Source organism: Vulpes lagopus, chromosome 2 (assembly GCF_018345385.1).
Source record: "Vulpes lagopus strain Blue_001 chromosome 2, ASM1834538v1, whole genome shotgun sequence".
NCBI lineage: Eukaryota > Metazoa > Chordata > Mammalia > Carnivora > Canidae > Vulpes > Vulpes lagopus.
Genome location: NC_054825.1, coordinates 145,895,767 through 145,921,828, shown reverse-complemented (window position 1 = coordinate 145,921,828; position 26,062 = coordinate 145,895,767). Strand labels below are relative to the sequence as shown.

The 26,062-nt window shown below is 41.1% G+C and overlaps 1 protein-coding gene across 1 annotated transcript in view; it reads left to right on the top strand.

Annotated features, from left to right (window-relative positions):
• The window catches only part of PGM5 (phosphoglucomutase 5), a 190,814-nt gene that overhangs the window by 125,151 nt on the left and 39,601 nt on the right, over positions 1-26,062 (top strand). Inside the window, exons 8-9 of the mRNA XM_041743579.1 lie at positions 10,754-10,889; positions 14,446-14,629. Coding sequence (XP_041599513.1) covers positions 10,754-10,889; positions 14,446-14,629 — 320 coding nt within the window. The remainder of the gene's footprint in view (positions 1-10,753; positions 10,890-14,445; positions 14,630-26,062) is intronic.

Genomic DNA, 26,062 nt, shown 5'->3' with positions numbered 1-26,062 from the left:
AATGTTGAAGTTCCTTTTTTTGGGGTGGGGGGAGGCAGTTTGACATTGGTGGATGACGCTCTTCTGGTTTCCATCATTGACATCAGTTTTCTAAGTCATACCATTTTGGGACTGTATGAATTGTCACAGCCCAAAGAGTCTTCCTTTACAGGCAACACTGAAGAATTGGTGGGTTTGTGAAAGCCTGGATGAACTCTAAGCTTAACCAGCACCTTGAGTATTACTATTACTTTTATCACGTATTCTTAAAAAGCTCATGTTAATAGCCATACAAATGTGTTGAATAAAATCAAGCAACATGACAAGAAAGTACTCTCTGCTGAGTTTTTCACAATAATAATCTCTTTGAATGAGCACTTAGTATGTGTCAGGGCATTGCTAAACCTTCTGTATATGTCCATCTCTCTCTGAAGATTTGGAATTGAATCCAGGTCTCCTGGCACCAACATGACTTGTCCATCATTGTCACACCAACTTTTTCCACTGTCGATTTTGGAGCACAGCCTGGTACTCTTGAAGCTGGCTATTTTTACATCTGCCCAGTCTCTAGTACAAAAGGGAGAGACCAAGTGTATGCATGCATTCCATGTCACAAGAAATTTCAAATTTTTGAGATTGGTTAGATCCTTCTGCTTGCTGTGCAGAAATCATCAATGCCCTGAGGACAAGGGCCATGACTATTTTGTTCAGCTCTATTTATTTGATATATGGCAGGTCTTGAGTAACTATTTGCTGGATAGATGGAAGGATAGAGGGAGGGATGATAGAATGGGGGTAAGTTAAGGTAGAAGAGGAAATGAAGGAAGGCTGGAAAGATGGATGGAAAGTGGATGGATAGAAGAAAAGTAATAAGGAAGAAACAAAGAATTTCCATTTTGCTATTTTTGCATTATCAGTAGTTATATTTTTGGCATTTTTGAGTCGATATATTTATGGAGATCTGGACATTTCTATCCCAGGATTTGGGAGGATTTATAAAGACAAACCCACCCACACAAATATAGACCAATTGGAAGGGAGTGAGGAGGGATGTTATGAATTATAGTAAAATCAGAGTTACATAAAATTTAAACTAAAGTTTTAATATTTTCAGTCATCATGCAGTTATTAGCTCAAATTAATAGCTAACAAAGTTGGGGCGCCTGGGTGGCTCAGTGGTTGAGCATCTGACTTTGGCTCAGGTCACAATCCTGGGGTCCTGGGATCCAGTCCCGCATCAGGCACCCCACAGGAGGCCTGCTTCTCCCTCTGCCTATGTCTCTGCCTCTCTCTCTCTGTGTATCTCTCATGAATAAATAGATAAAATCTTTTAAAAATAGCTAACAAAGTGCTTCTAGGAAGATTCCTTCCCAAAGTCTGTGTTAATGAGATTTTAAATTTGAAGTACTGTTAAGGATTTGTAATTTGTTTTATTTACCTGTTCATTTCCTGTGTGTGTGGTTTCTGACAATTACCTGTAAAGAGCCACATGTTCAATAGTGGGCCAGGTTCTAGCTTTAGGGATCTTTTGTGTGTACTGAATTCGTACAGCCTTCAACATAGGCATTCTCTGCTGTATAGTCTTATGTTTTATATTATTGACTTATTCTCCAGTTGCTTTATGAAAGGACATTTTATTTCCCCTACTAGTTATATAATTTATAACATTTTTCACAACCATGCTTTTTCCTTTGTTTATATTTTACACGTGACCTACGTACCTCCTAACTCAAGACTGGGTTCACAGGACTGCTGTTGAACAAATATTGAATAGATTTAACTGTCCCTTTTTTATATAATGATTTCACTAAATATTGTATATTTTTAAAAAGATGAAATAAAGGAAAACTTTAGCCAATTCCCTATCTAGATGATCACTAACTCTACATTTGACTGTTCTCTAGGGCAGAGAAAGAGGCCTATGGACACGTGAATTGCAGATTATTGAGGTTCTATCACATTTCTTTCTCCTATTCATGGCCAATTTGTGTAAATTTGTCTGGGTAGCAGATGTGATGTGAGAAGGCTGTGGTGACAGCATTATCAGTGCTGGGAGAGCAGTTTCTCTGCCCAGCTAGTTGAGACAGGCTATGTGCACATGTGCAATTCAATCTAGGCTAGGCCAGAGTGCAGAGGTGCCATGATTGGCATCCCCAAGAGCCTCCTCATAAAGTCTGAAAACTGAGACTCCCTTCTGGGCTCTCCACAAACTATCTTACCCCTGTGCTGGAAAAACAGAGCTCCACCTGGAGTGGGAAGAATGTCTCCAGCACATAAAATCCTTTTCTTGGGGCCTCCTCAGTTTTAGTTGCACTGGCCCTTCAATTCATCCTCCAAGCTGTTGAAAAGTGGTGAGAGAGGGTGCGTGTGATACCTGAGTGTGCAGAGTGGGCCTCGGAGGCTGTGTCCATGCTTAAACGAGGGCACTTTGAGACCAAGAATCCTAGGAAATCCTGGTACTTAGCCACAGATGAAGGATCACAGACAGACTCCAAGTTTCTTTGTCCACAAGGTCTACAAAGGACTTCTTACAAGGGGGCCCATCCATTGGCATGTAAGATGCAATTCTTAGACTTGTGTTTGGAGGCTTCCCCAACTGCTATCTCCTAGTTACTAGGTAACCCCACGGAAACAAAGTGTAATGACTCTGGAGTGACAGGTCCTCAGCCATGTGGTGCCAACCTTAAATCCACTGGAGAGATTTCTGGTTCAACTTATGACCTGTCAAGGAGCAGTTCTCAGGGAGTCATGTTGTTTTCATCAGCGCCCGTGACAAAAAAACAGGTGGGATGTATGAGTTAGGAGGTCCCATTGTCCCTTACCTTCCAGTGCTGGTGTGCTCATGTGAGGGAGTTGTGTCAGCTGGCTGGCCACCATATTGTTTACATTTTCACCTTGTCCGGATGAATGGCTTGATTGCCCTGGGGGCACATGTTAATGAAATATTGCTGATATTTGGTATGTATGATTTATTGAGCACCTCCTAAGTGATAGATACTGTGCTTAGGGCCTCCTATATATTATTCCATGGAGACTTCTCAACAGTGAAGTAAGGACCATAATGGTCTTTCATTTTCCAGAAAAGCTTACTGAGGCTTAGGGAAGAAGATCAAGCCAATGGTCAAGGTAACAAACTCAGGATTCAAGCCCAATCTCACTGGTTCCACAGACCCTGGTACCCCTGTTTGAAGACAGGCAGAGGGATCATTTACTCCCCTGAGGTTATTCTTTTAGATGGGAATGGGATGAATACCGAGGAACTTGGGAGAATGGTGTCATGTGAACAGCACAACCCTAGGACTTGACAAAACTAGCTCCAACCTTGACCCCCTCTATATGTGGTTGAGCCACCTTAGATTGCTTAACTTTTCTGGGCCTCAGTTTCCTCATTTATAACATGAGTGTTCAGTCGGATGATCTGTCACTTTTTTTTCCCAATATAACCTTCCAGGTTGCTTCTAGTTAGCTAGCTACTTTTAGTGAGAAGTGAATCTGATGAATTAGATCAAGCTACATACTAGAGTTTCACTCAGTCATTGATTTGTTCATTCAGCGGATATTTATCGGATGCCTTCTATGAGCCAGGGCAAGGAGAGAATGATGAATAATTTCAGACACTTTTCCCTCATGGAGCTTATTGAGTATTGCCATGGTTAGGGTATTAGTCAAATGCCCTGCAGTATATTTGTGTTAAAGACTGTCATTGTTGTTATCACCACCACCACCACCATCATCATCATCATCCAATTTATTGCCACATAGTATTAGTCATTGGGATCTATGTTGGCCACAGCACAAGATGAGCTATACTGGTCAGTTACTGCCATCCTATATTTTTGAGCAGACAGCTGGCCTGTTACAGGATATACATATCCTGGCCTGCTTATATACAGAATTATTTTGTTCTCCACCTGGTGAAAATTTTAGAGCATTTGTTTTTTAAAAGCATTTATTTTTTAAGCATTGGAAAGTGATTTTTTTCCATGAGACTTGCTTTTGGGCAAGATTTAAAAAACTGAAAGTAAGCGATTTGAGACATGAAAAAAAGCAAAGGGGATCCCTGGGTGGTGCAGTGGTTTGGCGCTTGCCTTTGGCCCAGGGCGCGATCCTGGAGACCCGGGATCGAATCCCACATCAGGCTCCCGGTGCATGGAGCCTGCTTCTCCCTCTGCCTATGTCTCTGCCTCTCTCTCTCTCTCTCTGTGACTATCAAAAAAAAAAAAGAAAAGAAAAAAAAGAAAAAAAGCAAAGCCCCAAAATCAATCCATCACAATTCAACAGCATATTTTCAAATCTCAGATTCACCTTTAGTCAGTGTCTCCCAATTTTCCCTTATAACTCCACTATTTAAAAAAAAAAAAAGACAAATCCTTGTCTTGAGTGGCTGAAAAGAGGATGGGAAGAATTTCATGGCAAACTAGTGGAAACTTTGTTTGTAAATAGGAAGGATGAATTGATCTGAGAAAAGAAGCAAAGGGAAATTGGCAACTTTTCCTGACTGTATGAGAAGGAGGAAGTGCACATTCATGACCCACATCCTCAGGATGGTTGCCTGAGTTTGGCCACATGGGGTGTTTTCTCTGGCGTACTGCAGCCCTGAGAACCACCATCGTACCTGGGCTTGCTGATTGTAGCGAAGTCCATCAGTGTCAGAGTCAAACTGCACAGGGTTGGCCACTAGTTGCTGTGTGACCTCATACAAATGGTCTAACTACCGTCTCTTATTTGTAAAAAAGGAGCTATGCAGTTGCGAAAATTGGATGATAGATGTGTGAGATACTTAGCTAGTGTCTGGTGCCTTGCTGCTATTCCATTTTGGAATTTATCGTGCTTCGTAATCCTCCTTCAAGAACAAGGGCATATACCTCCTGTCATTTATGATTCCGGGAATGGTGTGTGCTACCACATGTACTGAACCTGCACAAATCCTAAAAACCATCAGGGACCTATTTAAGTGAGTGGCCCTTCTTAGGAGATGACCACCCATCCTGGCGTGCCTGGGACTGAGAGGTTTTCTGGGGAGTGGGACATTTACTGCTATAGAAGATCTTGGGCAAACTGGGACGAGTTGGTTACCCCAAAATTGGTAAAACCCTCACATGTTTTCCAGACAAAAAGGGCAGGGAGAAACGAAAATCCCTGACATGCTTCAGCAAGAGCCACCCACCCGAGCAAGGCTTGTGGTACCCGCCAAACTACAGACCAGTGGTCACTTTCATTTAGGACCAAATTTGAACAAATAGAGGAAGAGGCCTAATCCACTACCCCTAAGCAATCTGCCCCTAACATGGTCCTATTTTGACTATTCTTCTCCTAAAATAGTGGCTCTCAATCCCAGCCACCCATGAGAATCACTTGAGGAACTTTAAGAAAATACTGATGCCTGGGTCCCATTGCCAAAAATTCTCATTTTAGTGGTCAGGAACGACGCCTGTGCATTGGTACTTGGTTTTTTTTTTTTTTTTAAGTTCGTTAGGTGATTCTAATTTGCAGCCTGGATTAAGAATCATAACAGCCGTTTTAGCTTGGGGCCTGCAGCAAATTGCAAGTGATATCTATTTTCCTAATTGACAAGTTCGGACTTTCCTGATCTGAGTCTCAGCTGAGATGACTTAATCTGTTAGGAACTTGTGTGATGTTTTATTGAGTTGATTTGCCTATGCTGGGATTTCCATTGAAAGACAATCCCTTTAAGACTGAGTATGCTCTTTATTTCCTCCTTATCTTTCATGAGGCCACTAGTCTTACTGGTGTCTGCCTAGCTGAAAGTAGTAGTATGGTTTTAAAATGAGAAAATTCAAAGTTGAATTTGAGTGGAGTGGAGGAGAGGATAGGGATATTTCTGATGAGAAAAAAATAGACCTGAGTGCCCTCTTTCTAGTATCTGGGTGGGGATGGCAGATTCTCCGATCTTTGGGCTGGGCTGGCCTGGATGGAGGAAGGCAAGGAGAGTGGTACTTCTGGGCTTTGGGAATATGGCTAAAAGCTCCTGGCAAGGTCCTCAACAAGGTGGCCAGGTTTCCAGAGGAACAAGCTTCAAAAATTGTACTGGTATTACTCAGTGCTAAAAATAAATAAGCTATCAAGCCATGAAAATTCATGGAAGAAACTCGAATGCGTATTACTAAGTGAAAGATGCCAGACAGCAAAGGCTCCATACTGTGTGAGTCCAACTATATAATAATCTGGAAAAGGCATAACTATGAAGATGGCAAAAAGTAGAGTAGTTTGTCATGTTTGTCAAAATCATTGCATGTACACCAAGAGCGAACCCTAGCATAAACTATGGACTTCAGGAATTAATCATGCGTCAGTGTAGGTTCAGCAGTTATAACAAATGTCCCACTCCAGTGGGGAATGTTGATGGTGGGGGAAGTTGTATTTGTGTGACGACATGGAGTATCAGGGACTCCCCATACTTTTCATTCCATTTTGCTGTGAAGCTAAAGGTAGGCTACAAAATAAGCTTCCCCCAAGGCCAAAGTTGACAGTTCAGCTGCACATCTTCTTCCTTTTCTCACCTTTTGTTAGTTACTAAAACCTTACAGGACATCCCTGAATCCTAATCGCAAGTCCTGTGAGACCCACAAGGACGGGGGTCATATTCAGTCTCTATGCTCTAAAAAGCTATTACTCAGTGGAAGAAATGGGATGATTGATAGTTCAAAGTTCATCACCTGTTCATAAGTGGTAGCGATCCCTTTAATATCCCAACTAGCTCTTTGATAAATGGAATTGAATGGCCTCAAATGGGAACTTCTACCCACCACTGAAAACTTTTTGTCTTTTTTAAAAGATTTTATTTATTTATTTATGAGAGACAGAGAGAGAGAGAGAAGGAGAGAGAGAGAGAGAGAGAGAGAGAGAGGCAGAGACACAGGCAGAGGGAGAAGCAGGCTCCATGCAGGGAGCCCGACACAGGACTCGATCCCAGGTCTCCAGGATCATGCTCTGGGCTGAAGGCAGGTACTAAACCGCTGAGCCACCCAAGGATCTCCAACTTTTTGTCTTATAATGAAAAAATACATGTGTCTTCTGGAAATAGATCAGAAGAAGAAGAAAACTCCTGTGATTCTATCATTTCAGAGATAACTATTGGTAGTGGGTAGGTGGTCCTCCTCTTCTTTACCTGTGCACATACAGATAGACATACCTACATATATTTTGCTACAAAAACATACTGAAAATTCCTCCTTGGAAAACTGATTTATTCCATTTGTGAAAATTGGATGAGCATCTAAACAAGATTTTGGATGGATTTTCCACAATTATCCTGATGTTTAACGATGAGCCTTTATTTTTCCAATTTTCCTCTCTTCCCTTAGCTACTTCAGTCTTTATGGCTAAAAGGTTAAAAAAATAGAAGAGCTCGGTCCAAAGCTGAGTGGCATTTTAAATACTATTGATTATTACTGCCAAATTATGTTATCAAATTCTACACAATTATACTAATACTTTACTGGTACTAGGTATTCCCCTTCTCCTAACTGATCTTTGCTAATTTGGCAGTCTCCAAATATTACCCCATTTTATGAATTTTGACCACAGTGAGACTGAAGATTTGTTCATGTTTTTAAATATTAATATTATTCTCTTGAAAATTATCCATTTGTGCCCTTCTGCGATTTTCTATGGGGGTGTCTCTTTTTCTTTTCTTTCTTGGCTCATAAAATATTTGTAAATATGAAATATATTAGCCTGTAATATATAATGTAAACATCTCTCCCCTCTGTTTTTACTCTGTTTATGGTGAGGTTTATTCATTTGATACCTTTGTGTTTTCTGCATTTCTTATTTAATTTACCTGTCACTGATATAGCATTATAGTTCATTTGCTTTAAAGAATTATTGAAAGGAAGGTTGTATCCTCCAAACTCTCTCTACAACATACTATGAGCATCTGATGGAAATGTATCTAAATGCTATATCCTCAGTGTCTCTATCCCTACCTCCAAGAGCTGTGAAGAGCACAATCCATTTTATTTTTTTTCTTTTTCTTTTTCACAATTCATTTTATTAGACCATTGGTCCTTATGAATTTTGGCAAATGTTTAACTTGTAGGCAAGTATATCCAAGCGAACTCACAAATCTACTATGAAGTTGGCTACAAATGGTTGAGATTTTTTAAAATCCTGCTAAAAGAACTTTATGTCTCTTCTACCACTGAATTATGACATCTTATCTCACAGAGTTAATAGCACCTAATGGTTCTATCTCCAGGTAATGTAATCCAGCTGGAAATGCAAGGTATGTGAAGCCCATGTTTTGAAACAAAAGAGTATTTTTCTCTAGCCAATAAATAAAAGTGATTTTTTAGCTATAAAAGGACAAAAGGTTTTGAAATTATCCCACTGGGCAGGGTTTCCTAGACTTGTTTTTTTGGCACTTAGCCATGGAGCCAACCTAGCATCTTCCAAACTTCTTCCATTTTTGTAGCAGTGTGAAAAGTTCGCTGGATAAGATGAGAGTCACCCCATGGTGTGATGATTAATGCCTAGGGTCCTCTCAACCTAGAGGCAGCTGCAACCAGACATCTAAAAGTGTCATCAGCAGATCACTGATCAGCATATAGGAAGAACCAAAAACTGATCATTTTTCCTTTTAAATATCTTCACTGCCCTGTCAAGGTTGTATGTGTTTTCGTTTTCAAGGAAAAGCATTTAACATTTAATACTGTCAATGTTACAAGAGGAGTAAGTGGTTCATAGCTTCACTGAGTGGTTGTCAAAAATGTTTAACTTAACGAATGTATTATTTCATCCCATTTCCAAGGTTTAAACAGCTTTGCGACATCACATCTCCCGTTTTGATTTTCTATATGTGTTTCATAGCCCTGAAGCTGAAGAGTGCTCTTGTCCATTCTCATTGCTCTATTGCAAGAAGAGATGGTCCACCCCTGGTCCCAGTCCCCTTTCTCATGTTAATGGTTATTGCTAGTGTCACAGGATAAAATTATATGAATAACCGAGAATAATCTGCTTTACAGTGTGCATTAAGGAATCAGCACCATGTTGGCCTATTGTGCGAATTACCAAAGATAAGATTAACAGCAACAACCACCACTTGTGACAACCCAGTCAGTGTTCTAAATACATAATCATGTTTTATCTCTTCATCCAGACAGTAACTCTGTGGGGTAGGAGCCATCATCGTCTCTGTGTTGCTGATGAGAATGGCAAAAGTCACACAAAGGGAAGTAGTTGAGCTAGAACTTGAACATAAGCAAACTGACTCACGAGCCTGCCCTCTGAAATGGGTTAAATTGGTAGGACAACTCCACAAGATTGTTGATCATATCCTCATTTTACAGATGAGAAGTCGAGGCTCAGAAAGGTCAATAACTTTGCAACAACTTCTCACACAGGTGGGAAGTAGCAGAGCTTGGTTTCAAACCCTCATTCCAAAGCCTTCCCATGCTTTCCCATTGCACCATATTCCCCACACTGCTGCAAGTGCCTTGTATTCAGGGCCTCCTTCACTTCTAAGAGAGCTTAGAGTTGGCCAACAGACAGGTGCTTAAGTGGGCCTCTCATACTTTCTTCTGGTTCTTTTTGCACAGAAGCCTACCTGTCCAGCTGGCACTCATCATTCATTTGAATGTCACAATATGAACTGCCTCTCTTTCTATAGAGTAGCTGTAGGATTAAGTTTCCCAATTTTACCTGCATTAGGGACTTTGCAGTTGCTGTTCCTTGGCTTGGAATACTTTGTCCCCACACCTCAGCATGGCTGACTCTCACTTGTCAGCTCAGTGGCATCATCACAGTGGAGCTGACCACGACTACCTGTATTCATTTCCTAAGGCTACCATAGCAAATTACCATAAACTGGGTGGCTTAAAACAACAGAAATTTATTCTCCCATAGTTTTAGAGGCTAGAAATCCAAAATTAAGGTGTTGGTGTGGTCATTCTTCCTCTAAAAACTCTAGGGGAGAAGACCTACTTGCCTCTTTCAACTTCTGGTGGCTGCATACGTTCCCTGGCTAGTGGCAGCATAATTCCAATCTTCATCTCTGTCTTTACATAAGCCAATCCTTTGTATTTCTCTTCTCTGTGTCTTCTCTTATCCTTTGGGGAACACTTGTCATTGGATTTAAGGTCCACCTTGATAATCCAGGATGATCTCATCTCAAGATCCTTAATTATATCTACAAGACTGTTTCTCCAAAAAAGGTCACATTCACAGGTTGTGGGTGAACATGTCTTTTGGGAAAGCCACCACCAGCCCTGCTGTAGATAAACTACACTACTCTAGGTAATAGTTTTTGCTGCTGTCATATGCTGTGACACTATCACCTAGTTTATTATTTTTTTCACAGCCTTTGTTATTATTTAATGCATCTTTTCCTCTTGTGTACTTTTCTGTTGCCTATCCCTACCTACTTGCATTCAAGCTTTACAAATAAAGAGCTATCTTGTTCACTGCTGTATTCCTAGCACCTAGACCAACACTTGGAATATTTTAAGGATCCCCAAATACTGACTGAATGAATGATACCACTGGGCAAATGTGATGTCAGCTTGGCTCTTTGATACTTTCAACAACCTCCAGGATTTTATTTTTTGATGTAATTTTATGTAATTTGAATTTTAGTTGGAAATTTTTAGAAATGCAAGCATATTATGGGACATATATTTATCACAACGGATAAATATATCCAACCATTTCAACATTCAATTGCTAACTGGTCTTCATAGTTCATTTAGCTTTTACTTTTCACCCAGAAAACAGATCCTCAGAAGAATACAAGAATACTTTTTTTCTTTCTTAGGCTCTGATCACCTTCGGGAAAAAGATGGCCTCTGGGCTGTCTTGGTCTGGCTTTCCATTCTGGCTGCCCGGAAGCAGAGTGTGGAGGAAATCGTCCGAGATCACTGGGCCAAATTTGGCCGCCACTATTATTGCAGGTGAGAAGGGTGAGGACCCTGGGGAACTGCTCTTAGAGAAAACTGGCAGACTAGAACCTTCAGAAGGAGGCATCATTCAGAACGACCTGAGGAACAGAGAGGCTGGAGCCCCTGAGATGTGGTTGGGGGTCCTGTGAAGGACGTCCAAACCAGAAGGCATCAATTTCCCCTCCCCTAGTGACATTCCTCTGTAATATTTTCATCAGTGACTGTAAGGTGGGCAGCCATTCCAAGAGGGAATCTGAACTGAAGAACCTTAAAAGCCCTTTGGTGCCCCTGAGAGTTGTATAGTCCAACCAGAGGCTTTGCTTATTAGTTCTGCACCCATAATTATCAAGGAAGGGAGGCAGAGACAAAGCTGTGACAGGTCGGTCTGCTTTTGTCATCCTCTCCTTACCTCTGTCTTACTTTCCCACTAATGGCCCAGCAATGTCTAAGGTGCCCTCTGAAGGAGCCACATGGTTCAGGAGCCCCAGATTTTGCTAAAGATTTGTCCCTGTGAAAGGAGACTAGAATAAGAAATTGTTATCCTGGGAGGGAGGAAGGGAAAAGCTTATTGGCTAAGAGCTCAACATTGGGGGTCTATATCACTTTCCTGTTTTTGAAGTAAGGGAGGGGGGCATGGTTGCCTGCTAGAAACATATACCTAGATATGCTAGGTTTGTGTTCCTAGTACCAAGCCACAATTGTGAGGGAAGCAATAGTAGGAAAGGATGTCAACTGTAGAGAAAATAGCTATGGGACAAAGGAATTCTTGAGTATTCTCAGAGTCTCTCTACATATTGAAAACAGAAATTGTGCCTCCTTTTGTTTATGAACAGCTAACTACTTTGGATGTTTGGTTATATTTCAAGAGCTTAAGACACAGAAAGAATCTTTTAGACTTCCCTTATAAGGTGATTGTTTCTTCTCTTTAAAAAACTCATTTACTTAGATAAATATCAGAGAATAAGAAAGCCTGTGATAGGGCTCAAAACAGTTTGCAGTACTTTAGGAAATGCTGACAGTGCCATCATGTTCTTTGTTCCTCATTTGTCAAGAAGACAAAGGTTGTAATAGCCTGAAAACCACCTCAACTTATTCCTTGTATCATAAAATACTCTCAAGGCAGGTGGGAATTTGTTTTACGTACTAGTATTTCTAACAAGTGCCAAAAAAATCCTGATTCTTGTGGGCCTTTTTGGCATACCAGGGAACTAATTGGCACAACAAACCTTTCTATTGCACAAAGCAGTTCCAAAAAAGTCCAACCTGATAAAATATGTTATGATTGCCAATCTCTGGCTTAGTGAGATCACTTTGAGTTAGGGATGTGTTCCTCATAATGTGTGCAATGAATATCTAGCTTTCTGCCAGTGTTTTGAAGACATGGTGTTATGATAAGTGTATTTATAATATAGTTCATTTTTTTGTGGCCAAGAGCTTACATGATAATTACTTTGTTCATAACAAATACCATATTAGAGAATATAATGCAATGGAGATTTAAATTCTTGTAGAACATTGACTAATGTTTCAGATTTCTGTCCAAAAAGATCACAGAGATAAAAAGGGAGGAGGCAATAGGTAGAATGAAAGGTAAATACTTTTTTCAGTCTCCAGCAGATACAAGTGGAGAGATCCTTGTGAAATAAAATGCCTCCTATCCAGTTTTTTGGGGGGTGGGGAGGAAGAGATAATAAAACAGTTTTAGTTTAACTATTTCTGAGCCTAAAGTCATAGCTGGGAACCCAGATGATTTTCCTTGTATGAGTGGACCCCAGAAGGAACTCTCCATTGAAAGATTTCTTGAAAGTGTATTGTGGTGGTGGGTCAGGGGATATGGTTCGTGGTAGGAAAGGGGTAGAAATGCCCAAGTCTGCTTGTATATGAAGATGAGCATTTGGGCAGGCTGGTCTGATGACCATCAGCCAGAGACCAAATGTGATCTGTCATGTTAGTGGATTTCCTCAACTTCTGATTCTCTTTCAGGGCCTCTCTGTATCCTAATAAATCCTCTTATCCTAGCCTCCTGCCCCTCTTGGCTTGGTTGGGTCTTTATCTTCCCCCAAAAGACTAGTGTTAAAGAGAATTTAGGCTCAGAACACATCCACTGCGGAGAATGTTCTGAGAGAATTCTTGGTTATTTTGTTCCTGAGGCTGAAAAGGGCACATCTGGATAGGAGGGAGAGGTTTAAAGATACAGAGATACAGAGACAGGGGACCCACTGCTAGAAATGGCATCATTCCATGTTTCCCATTTTGGCTAACACCCTGATGTTTACTAAAAGTCTTAAGAGATCTTGGGTGAAGAGAAAGTAGTAACAATGATGCAAGTCTTCCTTCTTCCAGTTTTCTGGGAACTCACATCCTGTCCTTGGGTTACATGGAGCCCTGTGTGAGATCCCACTGTAGCCATTTGGGCACAGATACCCCTTGAGGACTTCCTTCTCGAGGAGCACCCCACCCTGCCCAAGTGTGCTATTAGGTCTTGGTCAAGACTCTCTGACATTGGGAAATACTCTACAATTTCTTTGTGGTTGTGACTAAGAATAAAATCAATTAATAGGTTTAAGCAATGGTGTCTGGAACTGGACTGACTACTTGATATGCATTATGGTATTTTAACCCTACAACAACAAATGAGATAGGTGTTATTTTTAGTCTTTTTTTTCTAATCACCTCCCAGCCCCATTGTTACATTTGATGATTTTGGCTGGAAGGACCTTTTTAAAATGGAACAATTGTGGTATTTCTTCCAAGTTTCCAAGAGAGATTTATGATACATTGAGTTCCCTTCCTCCTTCTCTCTTCACCTCCCTTGATTCCTCTCTCTCCTTCCTTCCTCCCATCTTTCATCCCTCTGCTTAGAAATCACTTACTAGAAGCAGCAGAGAACAAAACAGATAAGGTCTCTGCCCTCCTGGAGCTCATGGTTCTTGTGGACAAAGGCAGATAAGAAATAAGTAAACAAATACACAAACAAAATATTAAGAGTGGTGTGAGAGAGGGGCAGACAGAGGGAAGTATCTTGAATGGATGGTCAGAGAAGAGCTCTTTCTGGAGGTGACACTAAGTTTGAAAGGTGATGGAAGAGACTGTGCCAGGTATTTAAATAGTCAGAGGGAAGAGTATCCCATGTTGAGGGTAGAGACAGCAATGGCAAAGTCTCAAAGGCAGGACAGGGCAAAATGTCTTTGAGGACTGGACAGGAGGCCCATGTGGCTGGAGCATAGAGAATAAGGGTGAGAGTGGGACAAAGTTGAGGGGGTGGGTGGGGCCGGATCCCATGGTGCCTTATGGCCTGGGTCTAGAGTCTTGTTCTCAATGTGATGGGCCCTTGGGGAGGGATTTAAAAGAAAGTATATGATTTGATATGATTTTTACAAGTTCTCTCTGGCTCCTGTGCAGGACCTGGCTTATATGGGCCAGGTAGGAGAGAGTAGGGACCAGTGCTTTTCTGTGCAGTTCTTCCATGAAAACCAAACTGATGATTCGATGATCTTGAGGGGGCCACCCAGTTACTGGCTCTCTGATTAGGTTTGTCTTCACCCTGTGTCCTGCCTTCCCTCCCCAGGTTTGACTACGAAGGACTAGAGCCCAAGACAACATATTACATCATGAGGGACCTGGAGGCCCTGGTTACAGACAAGTCCTTCATCGGCCAGCAGTTCGCCGTGGGAAACCATGTCTACAGTGTGGCAAAGACAGACTGCTTTGAGTATGTGGACCCTGTGGATGGCACAGTGACCAAGAAACAGGTACTTGGCTAGGAAATCACCAGAACAGGCAAAGCCAGGGGCTGAAGTATCCAGCAGTTGGAGAGGTCTTTAGGGATGATCTACTCTGAGGGCTTCATCATACAGATGAGAGCCCTGCAGCCAGGAGAGAAGAAAGCCCTTGGTGAAGGTTGCCTACCTAGTTAACTAATGGTAGAGGATGCATTTGAACACAGGGCCCTGACTGTCTGTCCAGCATTCTTTATACTTGTAACTGACAGGCCAATACTACATATAAACCAGTATTTCCTTCTGAAATGTTTGCAACCTGCAGGCCCTCTGCATGGTGGTCATTACAGATTCAGAAAAGGTTCCAAGGGCAAAATATCCCTTTTCCTTGGCAACCCCCTCAGGTGCAGGCATGTTTCACCTTTCCTTATCTTATGTCATTGAGAATGATAGGAGCTTAACCAGATGGGTTATGGGGGAAAAAACAGAAAATTTGTTCCACAAAACCCAAAAGGAAGATTTATGGTTGAGAATTATTACAAAAGGTAAGTGACAAATTTAACAACTTCTATCACAGTCTCATCTTTGTGAATTGTGCAAGAGAGGTTGGAACCTATTACATTCATTTATCTTTTTGATTTTGTATATTTATTGACTATGGCAAAAATTGACCACTCTAGGAGCACAATTCAACATTTATAGTTCAAATAAGACACTGAGTAATATTAAGAAAAGTTCCATTCTAAAATAACCAAATTATTATCTTCATACACATTCTTCACCAAGAACAGACAACAAAATAAATCATAAGCTATAGGGTTTGGTAGACTAGATATAGTGGAAGTTACTGATATTTTTATTTTGACTAATATTTCACACACTGTCCTTATTCTAGGGTCCCTGACTTGCAGATGTTCCAAAGCCTGAAGCCCTATTATTTTCTTAGTACTCTCCTCGTCTGTTGAGTTTCATGGTGATCTGGAATCTCTGTCAAAATGTCATTACTCTTTCATTCTAGAAGGCCTTCTATGGCTGGACAAATTGATTACTGTTTTACTTTGGGAAGATGTGGGGTACTGGAGATAAGAGTGGTTAAGAAATTTAAAGATGCAAGGGTGTCTGGGTAGCTCAGTCAGTGAAGGGTCTGCCTTCGGCTCAGGTCATGATCTTGGGGTCCTGGGATCGAGGCCCATATTGGGCTCCCTGCTCAGCAGAGAGTCTGCTTCTCCCTCTGCCTCTGCCTCTCCCCCTCCCCCTGCTCATGCTTTCTCTCTCTCAAATAATTTTTTTCAAAGTTAAAAAAATTTTTGAAGACCCAGAATCAAATCCTCTCCCTGTCCCACTTGCCAGTTATATGACTTCAGGAAAGTTGCTTGATTTCTTCCTTGTTTGTAAAAATCTCACAGAACTGTTTTATTTATTTTTATTTTTTATTTTTTTCACAGAACTGTTTTAGAAAGGCAATGAAATAAAAGACACAAAAGCCCAGCTATCCTTTACACACAGAGTATACACTACGTTTTTGGTAGTTGTGTTTTGTTTCACATGAGGATTTTTTTTTTTTTTTTTTTTGTAGATGAGATTGAATCCTTTCCAAAATTACACTAGTGAATCTCTGGAGATATGAAGTCGGGAGCTCAGCACATGGCATCTTAGAGCCTCAGGGCCTTAGATGAATCTTTTCCAATTGTGTCCCATATTCCTACTTCCATTTTGCAAAGGAACCGCAGAACAAACATTTTGCAAATCCAAGGCTCATAAAATATGTGCTTTCTAAATTATTCTTGGGAGGTTTTTGTTCCCTGGTGGGGAAGGCTTGAAAACCATTCCCTGAAAAGATTATCTAGTCGATGCTAGGTTCTGGACTTTATTTGCTCAAAAGAAGCTTGTCTGTTGAGCTAATTTGTTTTGTGTTAAATCCACTGATACCTCACCTTGTTTCTTCCCCAAAGCATTCACCATTTGTATCCCTTTTTCTTGGCTCTTTTAACAGTTCACATCAGGCTAATTCCTCAGCTAGATCTCAAGTTCAGACATCTATTTATTCCATGTCCACTCCCCTGCAACCCTGAATATTGGTTTCCATTTTTACTCTGGAACTTATTATTATTTTTTTCTTTCCATATTCTTTCATATTAGCTCCAATGTGGCCATAAATAGTAAATGCTGCCAGAAGCTGTTCTGGGGAGCTTCTCTAGAAAGAAAGGAAGGTTGTCATTCATCTTCCCAGATTCCAGGACCCAAGTGACAGTTTATTAGCTGGTGGTCCTGAGTCACCCCAGAACTTTTCCATACACTCAGTTTGGCTCACTGAGGGTTTGGGGAGACAGTTGACATTCAGTGGGATCCACATTGTCAACGAGTCATGGATGGTTTTTGTACCACCATTGGCCCTGTCAGTGCAGAGTAGGGAGTTCCTGCATAGTGGGGCTGCTGGTAAACTTCCACCACCGAGGCCCACATCTCAGCACTCCTGTGAAGTCAGTAGTCATCAGCATTCTGTTCCAGGGATGGTTGAGTCTGGGCACATTTCATGTGATACTGTTGCAAAGTAAGCACCATCTACTCCTGAAAGATATATTTGAATTTAAATGAACATGTATTATTTTTAAATAGCCATAAAGCACTTTGGCACTTCATTCAATAGATATTTCTTTTTTAAAGATTTTTATTTATTTATTCATGAAAGACATAGAGAGAGGCAGAGACATAGGCAGAAGAAGAAGTGGGCTCCCTGTGAGGAGCCTGATGCAGTACTCAATCCCAGGATCCCGGGATCACAACCTGAGCCAAAGGCAGAAGCTCAACCACTGAGCCACCCAGGTGTCCCTCAACAGATATTTCTGAAGAGCATGCCAAATGTGTAATTGGTTTTTGTCATGGAGTTTTGTTTGTTTTTTTGCTTTTTGAGAGGGAGAAGGGGGGTTAGGGGCTGAGGGAGAGAATCTTAAGCAGTCTCCATGCCCAGCATGGGCCCGACATGGGGCTCGATCTCATGACCCTGAGATCACAACCTGAGCTGAAATTAAGAGTTGGATACTTAACTGATTGAGCCACCCAGGTGCCCTGGAACAGTTTTCAAATATAAATATATAACAGCTTTACCAAGATATCATTCACACACCATATAATTCACCATGTCAAGTGTACAATTCAATGGTTCATAGTATATTTATAAAGTTGTGCCATCATTACCACAATCAATTGCAAAACATTTTTGTCACCCCCAAAAGCAACTTGTACTTGTTAGCTATAATCTCCATTTCCCAGCAATCCCTGACCTACTTTTTGTTTCTCTGGATTTGCCTATTCTGGGTATTTCACATAAATGGAACCATACACTGTGTTGTCTTTTGTTACTGGCTTCTTTCACTAAGCAGAGTGTCTTTAGGGTTCATCCATGTGATACCACATACGATATTTCTTTCTTTCTTACTGATGAATAATATCCCATCAGTGGCTAGACCACATTTTGTTTATCCATTCTTCAGTTGGTGGACATTTGAGCTGTTTCTACTTAAAAAAAAAAAAAAAATATATATATATATATATATATATATATATATATATATCTTTAGAGAAAGAGAGTGTGCATGAGTAGGGGGAAGGGCAGAGGGAAAGGGAGAGAGAGAATCCTAAAGTAGACTCTCCACTGAGCAGGGAGCCTGATGCAGGGCTCCATCCCAGGACCTTGAGATCATGACCTGAGCAGAAATCAAGAGTTGGCCAATTAACCAACTGAGCCATCCAGGAGCCCCATACTGTTTCCAGTCTTTGATTATTATGAACAGCGCTGCTGTGCATATTCACATAAAGTTTTTTTACAGACACAGATTTCCATTTATCTTGGGTGTGTAGCTAGGCGTGGGGTTGCTAGGTCAAATGGTAACTCTAGGTTTAATCTTTAAAGAAATGGCCACATGGTCTTCAAAAACAATTGCACTGTTTTGCATTCCCACCGGCAATGTAGGAGGGTTCCAATTTCTGCACACTTTTGCCAACCTTTGTTATTATCTGTCTTTTTGGTTAGAGAACACTGTAATTTAAAAATAATCTACTAAATTATGTGTCATTTTAAAATTAAGATGGAAGAGCTTTGATCTGTAAGGACAAAGTATGCCTTGCCTAGCAAAACCCAAAGGAAACATAACAAGGCAACGTCTCTGTTTGCTGTGGGAAGCAGATTGCTAAGGCCTCTTGAGTGTTGTGTTATGTTGGAGTTAAGCAGACATAGATTTGAAAGCTGGCTTTGTCACTGCCTAGATTTGTGACTTTGGGCATATTACTTAACTCCTCTTTTCTCAACTTGTTGGGTCAGGCAGGTGGCATGTTGGTAATAATCATCATGTAGGGTTACAGAGGTTTGAGGAGAAAGTCCTATAAAGTGCCAGGCACGGTGGCTGGTATCCATCTGATATTCAAGAAATATCGGTTGTTTCTCCCTTACCAGAATCCTCAACCTGACTGCATATCAGTTGGAGGAAATGGTGTGAGTGGTGTTCAAGTGTACAGGCTTAGACCAGAAAGTCTTGGGTTTGAATCAGCATTACTCTCTCATTGATGGGTGATCTTAGGAAGTTACTCAACTTCCCTGTGGCTTTCCTTATCTGTGAAAATAGGAGTAATCATTGTGGCAACTTCATACAGCTATTGGGAGAATTCAATGATACACATAAAATCCTGACATGTAATAACCACTAATAGATGGTTAGCTAAAAGAAGTTATGTTAAAAGAGCATCTTTTGGAAAGAAGGATTTTGACATTTAACGAACTCTATATGATGAGAAAAGCAAGGAACACAATGCTGAATGGCATACAACTTTGCAGGGTGTCATGTGGAGACACAGGAAGGCCTCTTCAGTTCCTGAGTTGATTCAAAGTCACATTTCTCTTCCTTCCCTAAGTCTCCTCCTCCCCCATCTCTTCCATCCCACTTTGCTTCAGAAAGGAAAAGGTTTTTTAAGGCAACTCCATCTCCTTTTTTGTCCTTGATTTGGGGTCAGAGTCAGGAAACAGACTGGAAAAAAAAAAGCAGTTGCACATATATCTCTAGAGATAAAGAAGAAATGCTCCTCCATCCAAAATGAAATTAAAATCCTATTCTGGTGATAAACCCCACCCCCATCCCCTTCACGGCTGTGGAAGTGTTCAGCAAAGTCAGTCCAGCTTGTGAGACCCTGTGGAGGTCATTTAAGGACCCTGAAGTATTCAGTCCCTGACGTGAATTCCCAAGGACCTCACTGGCCTTCCCATGCCTGTCCAGGTCTCATGGAATTTACTGTGGCTGCCTCCAAGTGGCTGATACTTTTGTGGTGTCAGGTACAAAGAGTAAAGTTGATGTGTGTCTTCTATTAAACAGGACCTAAGAGAAACTCTGATTTAGAAATACCAATTTAGTGAGGCACAGTTCAACAATTGCAGTTCATCCTCTCATCCTTGTCCCATGAGGGTATGTCACTGTTATTTTCAGGTAAAAATCTAGTCACATGAATGAATGATGATGGCTTCTTCAAATATGAGTGGGAAAAATAAGCCAGTAGCTCCTCTGAGAGTAGGAAGCAGTTTGATCCAGTTGCTGATTTAAGATGTTCTCACTTTATGCCTTGCAAGGATATGGGAAAGATATGGGAAAGATGAGGGAAAGGTAGGCAGTTCCTTAAGGCTTCACTTGGTGGACTACTCTTTCTCAAGGATGAGTTCCTTGTACAAACATGAAGATTTTCCATGGTGCTAGGTGCTCTGTCTCTTCCTTAACCATTAGCATCCCAAGGAACATCATCAGCACCAGATTACCCCTTAGCATTATGGTCCCCATCTCCTTGTAGCCCAAGTCTCCTGGAGTCAGTACACCTTGATTATGAGACTCTTCCAGCTCTGATAGAAGGAATACTCCAATCCTGGTGGTGTGAAAGAAGGATGATATGACAGACGGTACCAGCATCAAGTGATGGCGTATTGCCACTAGGATGGGCATCGATCCAGAACCATGACTTGTATTTTGAAATTAGCTTTGAAGAGAGAAATCTTTTTTTTTTAATTTATTTTTTATTGGTGTTCAATTTGCCAACATATAGAATAACACCCAGTGCTCATCCCACCAAGTGCCCCCCTCAGTGCCCATCGCCCAGTCACCCCCACGCCCCACCCACCTCCCTTTCTACCACCACTTGTTCGTTTCCCAGAGTTAGGAGTCTCTCACGTTCTGTCTCCCTTTCTGATATTTCCCACTCATTTTTTCTCCTTTCCCCTTTATTCCCTTTCACTATTTTTTATATTTCTCAAATGAATGAAATCTTGACACCAGGAGCAAAATTTAAGGAACTGAGTCTCTCCTCATGATTGGTACCATGCCTGTATTTCTATTTAACAAGATCAAAAATCATGAAATTCCACCAGTGCTGAAGTCATTTGCCAGTAACAGTTCAGCTGATATTAAAAAACCTGATGTAAATAAAAGCATACCAGTTAGCTGATGTGGAAAACCAAATCCAATTTGATTATGTCAGGCTAACTCTGAGCTTATTTTAATACCTCTTCAAGTTATGCAGGCTGTGTGGAAACATTTTGATGTTGTCCTCAACCTGGAAAAAAGAACCATTTGAAATTAGTTCAGAGAAAAAGCACACTTTGAAGACTGATTGCAAAGTCAATTGGCTTTTGGAGTTGTTGTTTTTATAGGAAGGTGTCTGACCTTTTTAATTTCAGTATTCAGAAATAATGAAGCAAGTAAATTGGCAATCTTGAAATTAATGCTTTAATATATACTGCAGTGCTACTAACTCCTGGTCAACAGATAGAAGTATCCTTAGCCCTTGTTTCTGGAGGCATCATATGAAGGCTTTGGGACTATTTTCTAAAATGCTGGTAGTTGAATCCTGCTAAGATGTGTGATAAGAATCTAAGCATTCTGGAATGAATGACATCACAGTTACTTCCTACTGAACTACTAATGTCTGTGTGTAGTCAGGAGGGTGACCGTCACCAGGAAAAATAAATATTAAAGGAAAAAACTGTGGACTATCACAGGAACTGAGGGAGGAAGCCACCCCTGTTGTCTGGGTAAAATGTGTCTGATTCCAAAATATCCCAGAACTGGGGCTGGTGTTGAGTGAATGGGGATCAACAGCCATTTTGGCCAAAGATGAGGAAAAATGGAACATGTGTGACCTAGTTCCATTGTTCCAAATTTGATAGTTGGAATCCGGATAATTTTTAAGCCTTCACTCTCTAAGCAGCGCTCTCATCACCTAATGTGGCTTTTGCTGGATATGTGTTTTTAAAAGAGCACTTAGGAAGCCATTGGATCTTGATTCCCCCCAAATAATTATTTGCAATTATTGGTCTCCAAGCGAGCTGGGTTGGTTGTGAAAAAGACTAGACGATAATTTGCTCCCCAAAGTACGGCAGTCATGGCTGTGCAGTCAGTGCACTGCACAAAGGCACCCGGCCTAATGGGGGAGGAGAAACTCAAGTCCAGGTTAGCCAAGAGAAAAGATACTTTTCTCTAATTTGTCTTCCTGCTCGTAATCTCTGTAAGGGCACAGTATGGACTAGTTAGCTGCTGCCCTGCTCAACCTCTTTTGAACTCATGCTTGCAGCTAACTCTATGACTTAAACAAAGAAAAATGGGTAATTCTAGTTAAATTTTTTTTTATGGAGAGAGATATCTGTCCAATCCAAATCCTCTGCTTTATAAGCTGCATGCTTTCTTCCACAAAATATGGTTCAGATGTTACATAGCAGTATTTTCACCTTGAAGCTTTCCATAAATCATTGGGATCTCCTATGGGAGATAAGTTGTGAGTTAGGCTTCGAGTCTCTCTCTTCCTTGCTTATCTTGTCTCTAGGTTCACATACCTGGTGTGGCCAACTGACTGTATATGTGACATTGTACTAGATTTTGGGGCCACATGCCGTTTTCCCCCTGGAATTCATCCTAAATTCTTATTTGACTGGATTGGGTGCTGCCAAATAACTGTTGGTAATGTACAGTTCCTCCTTCCCCGCCTGGCTGCAACATGTCCTATAGTCTCCAAATGAACATCTGGCAGCTCTGTGTGTATTTAGCAACTTGCAGATTTCCCTGCATCGATTTACACAAGGGCTTAAAAAAATAACCCAACATGTATTTATCCAACATTTATCAAATACCTGCTGTACAAAAGGCCCTGTACCCATTTGGGGGACCATACAAGACATATGAGATATTCTTTAAAGAGTTCATGAGAAGCAATGTGTGACAATCAGCAGTCTCATATGGTTGAACCTAAAATTATAAACCTGGGGTCAGAAGACCTAAAGTTCTGGCTCCTCTTGTGACCAGCTGTTACCTTAAGTGGTTTTTAACTCTTCCCTTTCTTTCCAGCAAAGGGAGAAAGTGGCCAGGATGACTCTGAGGTCCTTCATTCAGGACCTAATGGTCTAAATAGACCAAATTAGAAGGGACATTTCATGGTCAAAGAAGCCAGTTCAGTGGGAGTTGTGGAGAAGATAAATGGTAACAGATCTGTGAGTTTAGTAGTGATTTCAGAGAGCGTAGCATAGTCCTTAAAATAAAGTTAATCTTAATTCCGCCTAATTTAAAAATAAATATGCCATAAACCATCACCATTTAGGCTTTCTTTGGCAGTCTTCTGAAAAATCTGGAAAGCTGGATGCCTTAGAGCATAGTACCATTTTCATTAAAAGCTTAACATACGAATAGTATTTATAGACTGATTTATGATTTTCTTTTTTTTTAAAAGATTTTATTTATTTATTCATAGAGACAGAGAGAGAGAGAGGCAGAGACACAGGCAGAGGGAGAAGCAGGCATCATACAGAGAGCCTGATGTGGGACTCAATCCAGGGTCTCCAGGATCACGCCCTGGGCTGCAGGTGGTGCTAAACCGCTGCGCCACGGGGGCTGCCCTGATTTATGATTTTCAAAGCACTTTTCACATATATTCTCTGATCTGATGCTCACAACAACCCAGTAAGCCAGGCTGCATTGTTTTTCATCCCTTTTTAGGAAACTAAGACTTATAGCGCTCAAAGTGACTTGCTCAAGACCCCTCCTGATTAGTTGAACCAGAACGCCAGCCCGGGGTTCTCCAGTTGTTATCCTTTTATCATGTCCAAAGCAAAGAGGGGCAAATGTGGGGATAAAAAGAAAAGATCTAGTGATAAATGGAAGCACATTGGTGGATTTTGGGGTGGAGATACCTGCAAAAAAATGTGGCCTTTTAACAGCCCTGGGACAAGGCTAGGGTGAGCAAAACCGAGCTCTTATCTTTGAGGCATACAACAACAGGCACCTAATGGGAAGAAAATGCTAGGCTGGAACTGAAAGTGCCCCTTTGATACCCTGCTCTGTGATTAACATTATCTTAGCACAGAAGAGGGCATCTCTTCGAAGCCCTTCTTTGGGTATGTGGCTGTTGTGTCATCCTGGACATTCAGGCCACTGTTGCTGCAGTGACTACAGAGGTGCCATGGATTCCTTTACAGTTGCTTTAGGAATTCCCTAGGAGACTGTGCTAAAGGTTCTTAGTGTCAGATGGTTCAAGAGGAGATTCTTGTAATAGTTCTGCTATTGGCAAGGTGGTAGGAGGAGGCTATCAGGACACAGCAGCAAGATGTTTTATTGGCAACCCCTCACTGTGTTATGGCTCTCCTGAGGTTCCAGTCCAATGGAAGTATATGGGTGAAACCTTAAATCTCAAAGGGATCTTCCTTAAGACTGACATGTACTGTAGTCAGTCACTTGATACATGAGGCAGATGACCCAGACAAAAGTGGCTACTACTAGGGTGTCCACATATGGCTACACAGTAGAATCACCTGGAGAGCTTCTACGATCCCAGTGCCCAAGTCATAACCTATTCAAATTAAATTATAGTGTTGGGGTTAAGAGTCAGATAGCAATATTTTTTAAAAACCCCAGCTGATTCCAGTGCATTGCACCTTTTGCAACTAATGGGCTTATGATTTGTCTAACATCACACAAGTGGGGACAGGAACCTACAAAGGTTAAACTCCATTGTTTTTAGCCAAAACTAACCCTTGCCTTAAAAATGAAGGATGAGTAGATACAGCATCATTCATGACTACACTTCAGGGTAATATGTTTACCCCAGTTCACGGACAGAGAACATAAGTATGTTTTCATTTGGCCTGTGGGCCCTCCTTAAATGTGGAAGGAGGCATTCATTCCAGTGATGCTCACTCCAGTTGTAAACACACAGTGACATTCACTCAAGTGTTTGCAGGGGGCCTATTGTGTGCCAGGCATTTTCCTGGGCTGTGGGGATAAATGGTGAACAAGGAACAGAAGGCTTTGCCCTACCAGAGCTTATCAGCTAATGAAGGACCCAAAGACATATTTCAGCAATTCCAACACTTTAGGGTTAAGGCTGAGATGGGAACTTATTTTATTCATTTTTAACTGGGCCTTGTTTCTTGAGGAGGATTTGTGGCAGCAAAAACACACATAATGAAGTTGTTAGGATGTAAATAAGAAACAGAAATCAAGACTAGAGAAAATATAAATAAGAGTAGAGAGTCAAGAACAGAAGAAAAATTCATAGTTATGCAAATCATAAGGATCCGCTTGGGCTGAACCTCAAATTTGGCATTAAGTGTTCTGGCAGCCATATTGGAAAGGGAACTATGGTTAATTATTATTGTCAGAAAGACAAAAAATGCCAGCTCCTCAGGGAAGGAAAGGCTTTCCTAACACTTGGCTCTTAAGGAAATGTCTCATGTGGAATTTTATACAATCTCCAATAATATTCCTACAGTGACTGCAAAAACAGGTTTTATAAGGCAGTACCTTGTAGGCCCTACCAGGAAAGGGAGGATGTGAAATGAAAATGCAATTTGATAAATCTATTTTTAGTCATGAGTGGTTGGTCAGAAGTAAGTTGAATCAGGTCACATATAGGTCCAGATGAATCTATGGCTAAAATACCCAGAGAAGTGCATGGATTGGATACTCTTCATTATTTTTCTCTAATTGGGATTTTGGTAAGTCACATAGATAAAACATTTTTCTGGGGTAGAGTTGAAGGGTAAGTATTTTGTGTTGTGGATAATGTAATGGTTTATTACAGGGGTTAGCTAACATTTCCCATAAAAGATAATAAATAGTAAATATTTTAGCCCCTATGAGCCAGACTGTCTTTGTCCTAATGATTCAGCTCTTCAGTTATTATTTTTTTTAATTTTTTTTTAAATTTTTTTATTTACTTATGATAGTCACAGAGAGAGAGAGAGAGAGAGAGAGAGAGAGAGAGAGAGGCAGAGACATAGGCAGAGGGAGAAGCAGGCTCCATGCACCGGAAGCCCGATGTGGGATTCAATCCAGGGTCTCCAGGATCGCGCCCTGGGCCAAAGGCAGGCACCAAACTGCTGTGCCACCCAGGGATCCCTAGCTCTTCAGTTATAACACAAAAGCAGACCTGGAGAAAACATAAGTGAACAGG